We start from the raw sequence: 12,232 nt of genomic DNA on the forward strand, positions 1-12,232 counted from the left end.
GTCACAACTGTGTATTATCGTGATTTTTTTGCCAAAAAATGCATAAAACCCAACCTCAGTTGCTCTTGGCTGGGCCACTCGTTCTTCACGACAACGCTTGCCCACACATAGGGAATGTTGCCATTGAAAAAGTACGCGAATACGGCTGGGAGGTGTTACCTCCTGCTCCCTACACTCCAGACATGAGTCCACCAGACTTCGACCTTTCTCCAAAGTTGAAACAACCTATGCGTGGACATCGTTTTGCATCTCTGGAAGACCTTTCTTCTGACGTTACCCGATCCATTCGTCAACTGAACAAAAACGGTGTCTTGGATGGAATAATGAAGCTTCCCGGACGTTGGGACCCGGTCATTGCAAAGCAGGGAGACTATATTGAAGGATTGTAAAGAAATACTTGAAAAAAAAAAAAAAAAAAGTGTGCATTATTTATGAAATGGCTCTCATATTTATTATGGTGTGTGTTTATTAATGTTATATTAATGGTGTTATGTAATTGACTTGGATTGATTGGCTCACTGAGTAATATAGAAGTAATATTTAAATACATCTGTTGAACCTGAAGTGCTTATACAGCACTGAAACTTATCTGTAGGCATCATAAAGAACATTTAAAGGGTCCGATTCTAACAGAATCTGTAGGTCGACACTGTATGACACGTCCACAGCGGTTCCCAATATACCTTGCCATTGAGATTTTCAGGATTTCCACAATGAATATGCATGAGATGAAGATGGTGCAAAATATACAATAACTGTATGTGGCTTTCTCTCTCGCATGCTAATTCATTCTGAAATGCTGAAAACCAGGTTGACTGGATGTGTTACGGACCGGGTTGAGAGTCCCTAATCTACCGGGGTGTCTGTCTGCAACAATAACCGATTACCCCACATGGTGGAGGCTGAGGGATGAGAAGCATCTTGCCAAGATTTCTGGCATTCAGGTTTCCAAGTTGATAAAAAATTTGTTATACCACTAAATCAAAACTTCTTAGCGGTTAAAAAAAAAGGGGGATACAATAAAAGTAACAAGGATAAAAATCCTAAAATAAAATCAACAGACTCGGAACAGGACAAAACAAAATTACCGCATTTTTCAGACCATAAGACGCACTTTTCCAGCCCCCAAAAGGGGGTGTGTCTTATGGACCGAATACACTGCGCGCCCCCCTCCCCCCCAAGTACCTTTTGTAGTGGCGGTGGTCCAGCGTGATCTCCTGGATGGCTGCCTTTGTCTTAGAAGAGCGACGCAAAACGCAGGAGCGCGACCTTTGCATTTCCTGCCTGGTCCCACGCCACTCTGTACCGGGGGGGGGGGCTGCGGGCGGCTTCTGGCTTTCCAACACCAGACCACCAGACGCACCTACATGTAGAGGAGGAAAAACCAAGAAGAAGAAAAAAATTCTGAACCCAATTTTTTTTTCTTGGTTTTTCCTCCTCTACAGGTGGGTGCGTCTTATGGTCCAAAAAAATACGGTTCTAAACAAAACAGGAACAAAAAGAATTAGGATAGAACTACATTATTGATAGGAAAGAAAGAACAGGAAAAAGGGAAATACAATACGTAGTGGGAACATAAATTCTTTAAGTAAAAAAAGAAGAATCAGATTCTTTGAAAAACGGAAAAAGGGATACATTTTCCATCGGAGATTAACCCAATAGTATTGCAGAGGTCAAAGTTGGAGAGGACTTATTTGCGCATGGCTTAGTCAAAAGCAGCGACAGATTTGGACTTAGGGGTCCTTTTACTAAGGTCCATATCTTAGCGTTTAGTCACCTTAATAAAAGGACCCCTTAGTTTTTTGGGGTTTTTTAAAGTTTTTTATTCATTTTTCATATAACAAGTGTACAATCTAAATGTATACACTTGACATTCTTTCATACCTTACTGTAAACATAACATTTCATTATATACTCTTTTACTATAATTTTTAAACAGCATATAATACTTAATAAGTAAGTATGTCAACTATTACTCAATTATAACCCCCTCCCTCCCCTTACTTTGGGAAATGCATACAATAAAACAAAATAAAACAAAACCCCCTTAGTTTGAAAAGGCCAAAAGGTTGGAAGCTTTTCAGGGGAGGGGGGGCATGTATGTTGGGGAGGAACAGGAAGTGGGTTGATCCAAATGGATAAAGAGACTCGTCCTCAGCCACATACAGTAATGTCTGCTAGCAGAGCTCCAAACACCGTTACACTCTTTGGATTTGAATTTTCCCTTTTCCTAACGGTGTCCTTTTCCTCTCCCTAGGTCATTGCTGTGGTGATGGACATGTTCACGGACGTGGACATATTCAAAGACATGTTGGATGTGGGATTCAAAAGGAAAGTCGGTGTCTACATCATACTGGAAGAAACCAATGTGAACCATTTCCTGCAGATGTGCGAGAGGGCGCAAATGCATGCAGGGCACCTGAAAGTACGTACAGTCCAAATGCAGGGACAGAGCAGCCAATGGGGTGGGTGTCAGGTCAAAACCGCGGAAGACGAAGGTGCGCGCCGACAACTGAGCGCAGCGCAGAGGCGCACGCTGAAGAAAATAACTGTTTTTAGGGGCACCGACGGGGGTGTGTGTGGGGGAACCCCCCCACTTTACTTTATACAGATCGTGCCGCATTGTGGGGGCGTTGTGGGGGGGGGTTGGGGGTTGTAACCCCCCACATTTCACTGAAAACTTCACTTTTTCCCTAAAAACAGGGAAAAAGTTAAGTTTACAGTATAATGAGGGGGGTTACAAAGCTGGTGTCCTCCAGCTGCATTGCTACCACTAGGGGGTGGAATATTTTCAGTCGCTAAGGACAGGTATGTTCCCTGGAGTCCTGCAGAACTTGCCTGTCCCTCACAATTGAAAAATGTGACAGTAAAACAGCACCCTCTATTGGTGAGACTGTGGGTGGAGGACTCCTGCTCAGCTTAGAGGGAACAGTGGTTACAACCCCCCAAACCACCCACAATGCCGCCGCGATCTGTATTAAGTAAAGTGGGGGGCTCCCCAACAACCCCCCCCCCCGTTGGAGCCCCTAAAAACTGTCATTTTCTTCGGCGCGCGCCTTTGTCTTCCGCGGTTTTGTCTATGAACCAAGGAGTGGGATCGTTTTGGTTTCACACTGCCAGGGTGGAAGGGTTTCGAGCACCGGAGTCTCGGAAATGACGACTGAAGGTGGCTCTGCTAATCTCTAAGTTAGGGCCTATGTGCTTCGGCACGTAGTTTCAAAGGGGAGTGTGCCTATGGGCAGGGCCCGGGTGGATCACACCCTTAGGCAGGTCTTGGTGCCAACCTTTAAGACGCCAAAAGCAACACAAGGTGTTCGGTTCTCACAGAGTTAACAGGACTCTTAGCACTGAACAGACGGTGTTAATACTGTAACAGCTTGACACAGACTCTTGGTACCTTAAATGTATTTGTTTTTAATGGGTTTTTATTTGTTGTGACTATAAGGTATTTTGAGGAATACAAACAGTGCGATGAAATTCCTGGAATGCCAGAAACTTGTGTTCCATTTTATGTTGCTTTTGATACTTTTGTTTGGGGTGTGGAACACTGGTCGCCTTCCGTGGACTTTGGGTTTTATTTATTTATATTCCGCATATTCTACAATTCTATGTGGATTACAAATTATTCAAGTACTCGAGCATTTTTTTCCCTATCTGTCCCGGTGGTGGGCTCACAACTCTATCTAATGTACCTGGGGCACTGGGGGATTAAGTGACTTGCCCAGGGTCAACAAGGAGCAGGGCGGGATTTGAACCCACAACCCCAGGGTGCTGGGGCTATAGCTCTAACCACTGCACCACACTCCCTGAATGTCCCAAATGCCAACTTGGGTTCTGTTCTGCAGCAGAGTCTGGATTCCCAGGTGCCGATAGAAGGATACTATCTTAGCGCAAAGACTTGCAACACCCTTTTCAGAACTGCCCCTAACATCTTGAATTTACGGACCGGTCGGTTTTGTTTAAAACAAACAAACTTGTGACAGCCATCACTGCCCGTTGGCGTCTGGCCGCAGCTGTACCCAGATCGCTGTGCATTCCTGGGTAAGTCACGTCAACCTTCTCTGTCCAAGTTCTAAGAGACAGAAAAAATGAAGGCAGATAAAGACCATCTGGCTTTTCTAGTCAGCCCAACCCTCTATCCCATATCCCCTCCTCTCCCTTAGAAATCCAGTGTACTTGACCCAAGCTGTCCTGAATTCACCTCCCTTTCTGTGAAAAAGTATTTTCTGAGGTTAATTCTGAATCTGTCCCCTTATGCCTATGTCCCCGCATTCCAGAGTTTCCTTTCAGTTGAAAGAGATTCGCCTCATGCGCATTTATGCCACGCAGGTATTTGAACATCTAATCCCCTCCTCTGCCATCAGAAGTAGAGAATGACGCAGTGACAAATTTGTCCCCGGCCCCCGCAGGAACTCAGTTTCCCCCCGTCCCCGCGAGTGTTGTCGCTGTTCCTGTCTCTGCCCCCATTCCAATAAGCTCTGCCTTAACCGCACAAGCCTGAAACACGTATGATTTTAAAGGGTTTGAGGCTTGTGCAGATGAGGACGGAGCTTAAGCATTGGTGGAATGAGGCATTATGACATCACAGTCTGAGCTCTAGAATGTTGCTACTTAGGATTTTTAAGGGTTTGAGGCTTGTGCAGATGAGGACGGAGCTTAGGCATTGGTGGAATGAGGCGTTATGACATCACAATCTGAGCTCTAGAATGTTGCTACTTAGGATTTTAAAGTGTTTGAGGCTTGTGCAGATGAGGACGGAGCTTAGGCATTGGTGGAATGAGGCATTATGACATCACAATCTGAGCTCTAGAATGTTGCTACTTAGGATTTTTAAGGGTTTGAGGCTTGTGCAGATGAGGACGGAGCTTAGGCATTGGTGGAATGAGGCGTTATGACATCACAATCTGAGCTCTAGAATGTTGCTACTTAGGATTTTAAAGTGTTTGAGGCTTGTGCAGATGAGGACGGAGCGTGCAGAAATGGGGCAGGGACAGGGAAAGAACTCGCTGGGACAGGATGGGAAAATGAGTCCCCGCGGGGACGGGGAATAATTTGTCCTCATGTCATTCTCTGATCAGAAGACTCCGTGTTCTTGAGCAAGTCTGCCTGGGCTCTAATCCCAGCTAAGTCATTTTTCTCTCCCTCCGCCTGTTTGCATTCCATCGCGGAGGCTCGTGTTAAGCAAGAAGGGACTCTCTGTTTGCCTCCACGCTTCTTCGTACCATACCTTGTCCCACATACAGTCCCTATAAATATGCCTCTGACGGAAGAGTAAAGAACGGCACAGCCCTGTTTAATTCTGGCCTGGATGCCATGAAACAGGTTTAGGATGTGCCCAAGACTGTCATTAATGGCTTCTGCCTATGTCTTTGCCAAAAGGGTGGGTTGCACCGAGTACATTACTGGTACCAGCCCCGAGTCTTTTTAGAAAAAAAGAGATCAATGTCTACACCCTAAATGTGAAATGAGATTTAATAGTGCTGCAGGTCGCGTGACCAGCTAACAGGCTCAAAACGGGCCTGGTGTGCTCATGACAGAGTAGAAGCCGGAGCTCCCAAACAAAAAGGAGAAAGCCGCAAACAACAGACTGCGACGGTGGAAGCCGACAGAGCTCCTCCCCCTCCCCATATGGGGGGGAAAAAAAGAAGGGGGGCCAAGGATTTCAACATGGCTATTAGTTTTTCACTACAGCACGTTTAAGCACTGGTACTTTCTGTTCATCTGTGGTTATTGACAATTTATTCATGAAGGGCATGAAGATCATGAAGGGCATAGAGAAAGTGGAGAGAGACAGATTCTTCAAACTTTCAAAACATAAAAGAACAAGAGGGCATTCGGAAAAATTAGAAGGGGATAGATTCAAAACAAATGCTAGGAAGTTTTTCTTTACTCAGCGGGTGGTGGACACCTGGAATGCGCTTCCAGAGGATGTAATAGGGCAGAGTACGGTACTGGGGTTTAAGAAAGGATTGGACAATTTCCTGCTGGAAAAGGGGATAGAGGGGTATAGATAGAGGATTATTACGCAGGTTCTGGACCTGTTGGGCCGCCGCGTGAGCGGACTGCTGGGCACGATGGACCTCAGGTCTGACCCGGCAGAGGCATTGCTTATGTGCTTATGTGCTTATATTCCATCAGCCACCCGAGATAAGTAACTTTATAATAGTTAATATTTACAGCATTGAGTGGGTGGTTTTGGGACTGTAAAGGTGATGTTGGTCCCAACGATAGCCATAGTTTGGTGTTACCACTAAACAGATGGTTACAGGGTCTGAGCACTTTACAAACACAATTTTATTGCTATTAAATTTAGAGCTGTGATTTAGAAATTGTGAAAAAAAGAACATTTGTCACTAGTTTCCCTCTAATTGTGCTATTTTTATTTAAAACATTTTTTAATCCGCCTTTATCCAAGGTGGCTCAGAAATTTCCATACATAATAAAATAAACATTTCAAAAAGGAGACATGCTTCAATTAGAGGAAAATACAAAGTCACAGTATTATATCATCGTGTCCTCGACAAGACTGCGTCCAAACTAATTATCAAGTAATCACCATTCTTCAATTTGGTCCACCGTTTTTCAATAAAAACATAACTCAAAAGACGTTTGATGTTCACTTCAAGAAGGCTTAAGCAACTTCCTGAATGGAAGGAGATTTCTAGAATGGCGTTAACGTTCCGAACAAGGCATCCCACATGTTAGACACGCCGAGACCTGGTGGTTCCCAGGCTGCGGGTAACACACTCTCAGGCAGGACGGCTGTCCAACATTTCTTGTAAATCGGGTGCCATCCTGCGGGTCTCCGGGCATCTTCCAGCCCTCCCTGATACACAGCCTGCTAATGTGGACTTGGTGGACAAGGCAGATAACACAAAGGAAAAGCCATCAATGAAACTCATTTTCTTGCATATTATTCAAAGTCTCCTCCTTTTATCAGCACACCCTTCATTTTCAAGGATAATACAGGAGAGAGACTGAGGGCAGAAAAAGACCACCAGAGTTCATCCAGCCTCCCTCTGTGCTGCAGCATCTGGGACCCTCTGCCTTTATTCTCACTACTTAGGCTTCCTACACATATCCCTGGTCATCTTCAATTTCTGTGTTGGCCCATCCGCAGCATCCACTATCTCCTCCTCTCCCTATTGGCTGAGGCTCTTTATTTCTGCATTGTGAGGTCATAGAAACGTGATGGCAGATAAAGGCCAAATGGCCCATCCGCAGCATCCACTATCTCTTCCTCTCCCTATTGGCTAAAGCTCTTAACATTTGCATCTCCTCTTCTTATTGGCTAAGACTCTTAACACTTGCATTGTGAGGTCATAGAGCTTTATGGTTATAGAAACATAGAGCTCTATCACTGATCACCTTAAATAGATAATAATAAATATTACATTACATTAGTGATTTCTATTCCGCCAATGCCTTGCGGTTCAAGGCGGATTACATCAAAGTTACCAAGAATTACATTAAAAGTTTGAAGGAATAGCATAAGCGAAGTCCGATATTTACTTAAGAAGTACCAAATGGAATAACATAAGCGATGTCATAATATTTACTTAAGAAGTACCAAGGAGTTGTCTAGATCTTAGGTGATAGATGTTGGGTAATAAGAATTGCCAAAGAGAAGTCAAAATATTAAGGTGATAAGTGTTGGATAAATTAGAAGCATTTTAGACTTTGTTGGGTAGTTAGAAGCACATTGGGGTGTATTAAGGGTATAGAGAGGGTTGGAGGGGATTGGGTAGGGACTGGTCGTGCTAGATGGGTTTTATGTATTTCTTGAAGAGTAGGGTTTTAATATCTTTCTTGAAGGTTTTGTAGTCTGTGGTCGATGATAACAGAATGGTGTCTGTCCAGTTTAGCTGTTTTGGAGGCTATTAGGTTGTCATATAGTTTTTTTCGTTTGACATTTTTAGATGATGGGTCTGTGAATAGTGAGTGGGTTCTCCTGTGTCTGGTTGAAGAGGATTTATATATATATATATATATAGTAAAATTATACTATCAAACTGGCTTCAAAAAGTGCTATTAAGAGAACGCTTTGACCCACAACCTGAATTCTAGTGATTTTTCACAGAGCCAGTTGCAAATGAGACCATCATAGCATGTTCCCTGTCTCTGCCACCTGCTTCTCATTACACCTAAAAACTCTACATAGAAACATGATGGCAGATAAAGGTCAAATGGCCCATCCAGTCTGCCCATCCACGCTAGTTACCTCTTACTCTCCCTAAGAGATCCCCCGTGCCTATCCCAGACTTTCTTATTTATTTATTTTAAAAACTTATATACCGTTTAAAACTAAACAGTTTACATGGTTTAAATTCACAATGTTAAAATGACGACAAAATAAAAGCAAATACATGATAAAATAATCATATGAAAAGGAAATGCATACAATCCTCAGGGAAATACCATTTGTTCATCTCTGACATCTCTTCCATCCAAACATACAGTGACGTAGCGAGAGTCAGAGGCGCCCAGGGTGGCAGTGCCCTTCCCTGCCCTCCCACCCCTTCCCCCATACCTATTTCATTTTCCCAGCAGGAGCAGCATCATGAACTTGCTGCCCGCATTGCGTCGGCTCTTCCTCTGATGTCACTTCCTCGGTGCAGGACCCGAAATTGATGTCACAGACCGCTGACAGCGATGAGGGCAGCAAGTTCACGGAGGAAATATTTTTTCACTCGGAGAATAGTTAAGCCGTGGAACACGTTGCCAGAGGTTGTGGTGAGAGTGGATAGCGTAGCTGGTTTTAAGAAAGGTTTGGACAAGTTCCTGGAGGAAAAGTCCATAGTCTGTTATTGAGAAAGACATGGGGGAAGCCACTGCTTGCCCTGGATATCGGTAGCATGGAATCTTGATACTCTTTGGGGTTCTAGAATCTTTTGTTACTCTTAGGGATTCTGGAATATTGCTACTCTTTGGGTTTTGGCCAGGTACTAGGGACATGGATTGGCCTCTGTGAGAACGGGCTACTGGGCTTGATAGACCTTTGGTCTGACCCAGTATGACTGTTCTTATGTGAGCCAAGTATGGGACAATCAAGCTATTGTAACATCACTTATGACTTATGAGGTTGGCTCTGAGGTACTGTGGAATGAGGCATTATGACATCACAATCTCAGCTCTGGAATGTTGCTCTCATTGGGGGTTCCAGAATATTGCTAATCCTCAAGATTCTGGAATGTTGCTACTCCTTGGGTTTTGGTCAGGTACTAGGGACTTGGATTGGCCACCGTGAGAATGGGTCCTGGGCTTGATAGACCACGAGTCTGACCCAATAAGGCTATTCTTATATTCTTATTATACTGCTTATTCCGGGAAAATTAGTGAGGTACGAGGGAAGGGAAGAGGGAGTCGGGAAGGGGGCGAGGGGGACAGAGAGGAAGACGGGTGCCAGGACTCCAAGACGGTGCCTGGGACGGACACACACGCCACCCCCACCCCTTTTTTTTTTTTTTTTTTTTTTCCAAAATATTTTAATTTTAATAGCAATCTCTAGAAAGATGTGTCAATAGTCATTTAATTCCTTCTTCATAGTTGTGTCCAAAACCGTTTTCCCTTTGCTTCAAGTTAAACAGTCTTTTAAACATAAGAACATAAGAACATAAGAACTGCCATCTCCGGATCAGACCCATGGTCCATCGAGTCCGGCGATCCTCACACGCGGAGGCCCAGTCAGGTGCACACCTGATGTAGTTTTAGTCACCCATAACCCTCTATGCCTCTCGTAAGGAGATGTGCATCTAATTTGCCTTTGAATCCTAGCACAGTGGATTCCTTAATAACCTCCTTTGGGAGAGCATTCCAGGCGTCTACCACTCGCTGCGTAAAGCAGAACTTCCTGACATTTGTCCTGGACTTGTCCCCCCTTAGCTTCAAACCATGTCCTCTTGTCCGTGTCGCGTTGGACAATGTAAATAATTTATTTTCCTGCTCTATTTTATCGATGCCTTTCAGTATTTTGAATGTCTCGATCATGTCCCCTCGCAGCCTCCTCTTCTCAAGATTTCCTTGCTGTAAGAACTCGTACTATTGAGCCTAGTCCACCATATGCTAATACCTTTTCATGCCACAGCAGTAATATCGCACTGCTATTTTCTGTTGGTTTTTCAAATCCCTTATAAATGTATTTCATTAACAAGTCAATACCATTTCTGTCTAGCGTTCTTACTGCCTGTTCTATCTCGCTGCTTTTAAAGGATGTGAGCACTTTAAGCACTATTCCTTGGGTGCGTTCCTTTACTGCTTGGTTCTTCGTGTTAACTGGGGAATTCCTTAAGGCTGCTTGAAAAGCTCTTAGCATTTCTCCTTGCCTGAGCATGTTGTCCACCTCGCCCTCATCTGGTCCCTGCTGCTCCGCCGCCTCCTCCTGATCGTCCACGAACTTATTCTCGTCGAACTCGTCGATGTCCACCCTGCGGAAGCGCGAGGACAGCGTGTTCTTGGCCATGTCGGGGAAAGGGAGGGCGGGGAGAAGGGAACGGGGCGGGAGGAGACCGAGAGCGAGAAGGAGCGGGAGGGAAACCCGCGGGGCAGCAGCGACAGCACAGCAAAATCCCAACGTCAATCCCACCCCTTTTTCTACACCACTGCAAACATATTTCCTCCAGGTGCAGACTGGCATAGGCTTGGATCCGAGCCTGGTCTTAGCCATGTAACTCTCGGTACTTCTGATATACCGTCATAGGGGTGGAGAATCCAAAAATGGATTCAGGAAACCTCGCACAATCTAAATGCGTGAGGTGTGCATTAACACACCACGTGCAGTCATGCTCCCACACACCTGCTTTGTCTACCTGCCTGCATCACCAAACCACATGTCACGGTAACGCTAGATCAGAATATGGAGGTTCACAAAATATCTGATCCTGTCATATGGTCTAAAATAACTCTGCACCCCCATATTGGAGTCGGTACAATCTAAATAAAGCTATTTGCAGCCATTACTAATTCTACAGTGCATCTGTTACAAGACGGCAGGAAAAGTGAGCACCAAATGTAAAGATACCACCCCCACCCTCACGCCAGTCAACGCCCCATAGATAGGCTGCAGCTGCATCTTTTTGTTTGTTTTTTTCACACCTCTGAAATTCAGCGACTCACGTAACCCGTGTCACTGCTTTATTTATTTACAAGATCTTCTAGCTCACGCTATCCAGAACATACTAAATCAAAATAACAAAGATAGAAGCACCTGCAGTGAACCCAAGGCAGAGCCACCTACACAAGGCTGCTTCTTCTCTGGCTCCATTGCATCTCATGACCTCGTTCTGCTACCTCATTCCTTCCTACGCAACTACACCCCAGGTAGCTGCTGTTTTTAGTGGAACAGAATAGCAGATGACTCCTTTATAGTGGAATGTTAGCTAAGCAGGGTTTAAAAAAGGTTTGGATAATTTCCTAAAAGAAAAGTCCATACGCCATTATTAAGATGGACTTGGGGAAATCCCACTGCTTATTCCTAGGATAAGCAGCATAAAATCTGTTTTGCTCTTTGGGATCTTGCCGGGTACTTGTGAGCTGGGTTGGCCACTGCTGGAAACAGGATTCTGGGCTTGATGGACCTTCAGTCTGTCCCAGTATGGCAACTCTTATGTTCTCATGAGCCAAGTATAGGGTAGTCAAGGCATTGTGACATCACTGATGAGGTTGGCTCTTAGGCATTGGTGGAATGGGGCATTATGACATCACCATCTCAGCCCTGGAATGTTGCTACTCTTTGGGATTCTGGCAGGTACTTGGGACCAGGGTTAGCCACTGCTGGAAACAGGATTCTGGGCTTGATGGACCTTCAGTCTGTCCCAGTAGGGCAACTCTTATGTTCTCATGAGCCAAGTATAGGGTAATCAAGGCATTGTGACATCACTAATGAGGTTGGCTCTTAGGCATTGGTGGAATGGGGCATTATGACATCACCATCTCAGCCCTGGAATGTTGCTACTCTTTGGGATTCTGGCAGGTACTTGGGACCAGGGTTAGCCACTGCTGGAAACAGGATTCTGGGCTTGATGGACCTTCAGTCTGTCCCAGTAGGGCAACTCTTATGTTCTCATGAGCCAAGTATAGGGTAATCAAGGCATTGTGACATCACTGATGAGGTTGGCTCTTAGGCATTGGTGGAATGGGGCATTATGACATCACCATCTCAGCCCTGGAATGTTGCTACTCTTTGGGATTCTGGCAGGTACTTGGGACCTGGGTTAGCCACCGCTGGAAACAGGAT

The 12,232-nt window shown here is 44.9% G+C and overlaps 3 protein-coding genes across 4 annotated transcripts in view; 1 reads left to right on the forward strand and 2 right to left on the reverse strand.

Annotated features, from left to right (window-relative positions):
• SLC5A10 (solute carrier family 5 member 10) overlaps positions 1-12,232 on the reverse strand; it is a 175,465-nt gene that overhangs the window by 84,554 nt on the left and 78,679 nt on the right. The gene's annotated exons all lie outside the window — the stretch shown is intronic.
• Positions 1-12,232, forward strand: part of FAM83G (family with sequence similarity 83 member G) — a 76,692-nt gene that overhangs the window by 30,016 nt on the left and 34,444 nt on the right. Inside the window, exon 2 of the mRNA XM_033963145.1 lies at positions 2,258-2,425. Coding sequence (XP_033819036.1) covers positions 2,258-2,425 — 168 coding nt within the window. The remainder of the gene's footprint in view (positions 1-2,257; positions 2,426-12,232) is intronic.
• Positions 10,010-10,500, reverse strand: LOC117369121 (actin-related protein 2/3 complex subunit 5-like protein). Its single transcript, XM_033963149.1, has one exon. It carries the CDS (start codon positions 10,457-10,459, stop codon positions 10,010-10,012), a length of 450 nt encoding a protein of 149 aa, XP_033819040.1. The 5' UTR covers positions 10,460-10,500.

The sequence above is a fragment of the Geotrypetes seraphini genome, chromosome 11 (genome assembly GCF_902459505.1).
Source record: "Geotrypetes seraphini chromosome 11, aGeoSer1.1, whole genome shotgun sequence".
Classification (NCBI taxonomy): Eukaryota; Metazoa; Chordata; class Amphibia; order Gymnophiona; family Dermophiidae; genus Geotrypetes; species Geotrypetes seraphini.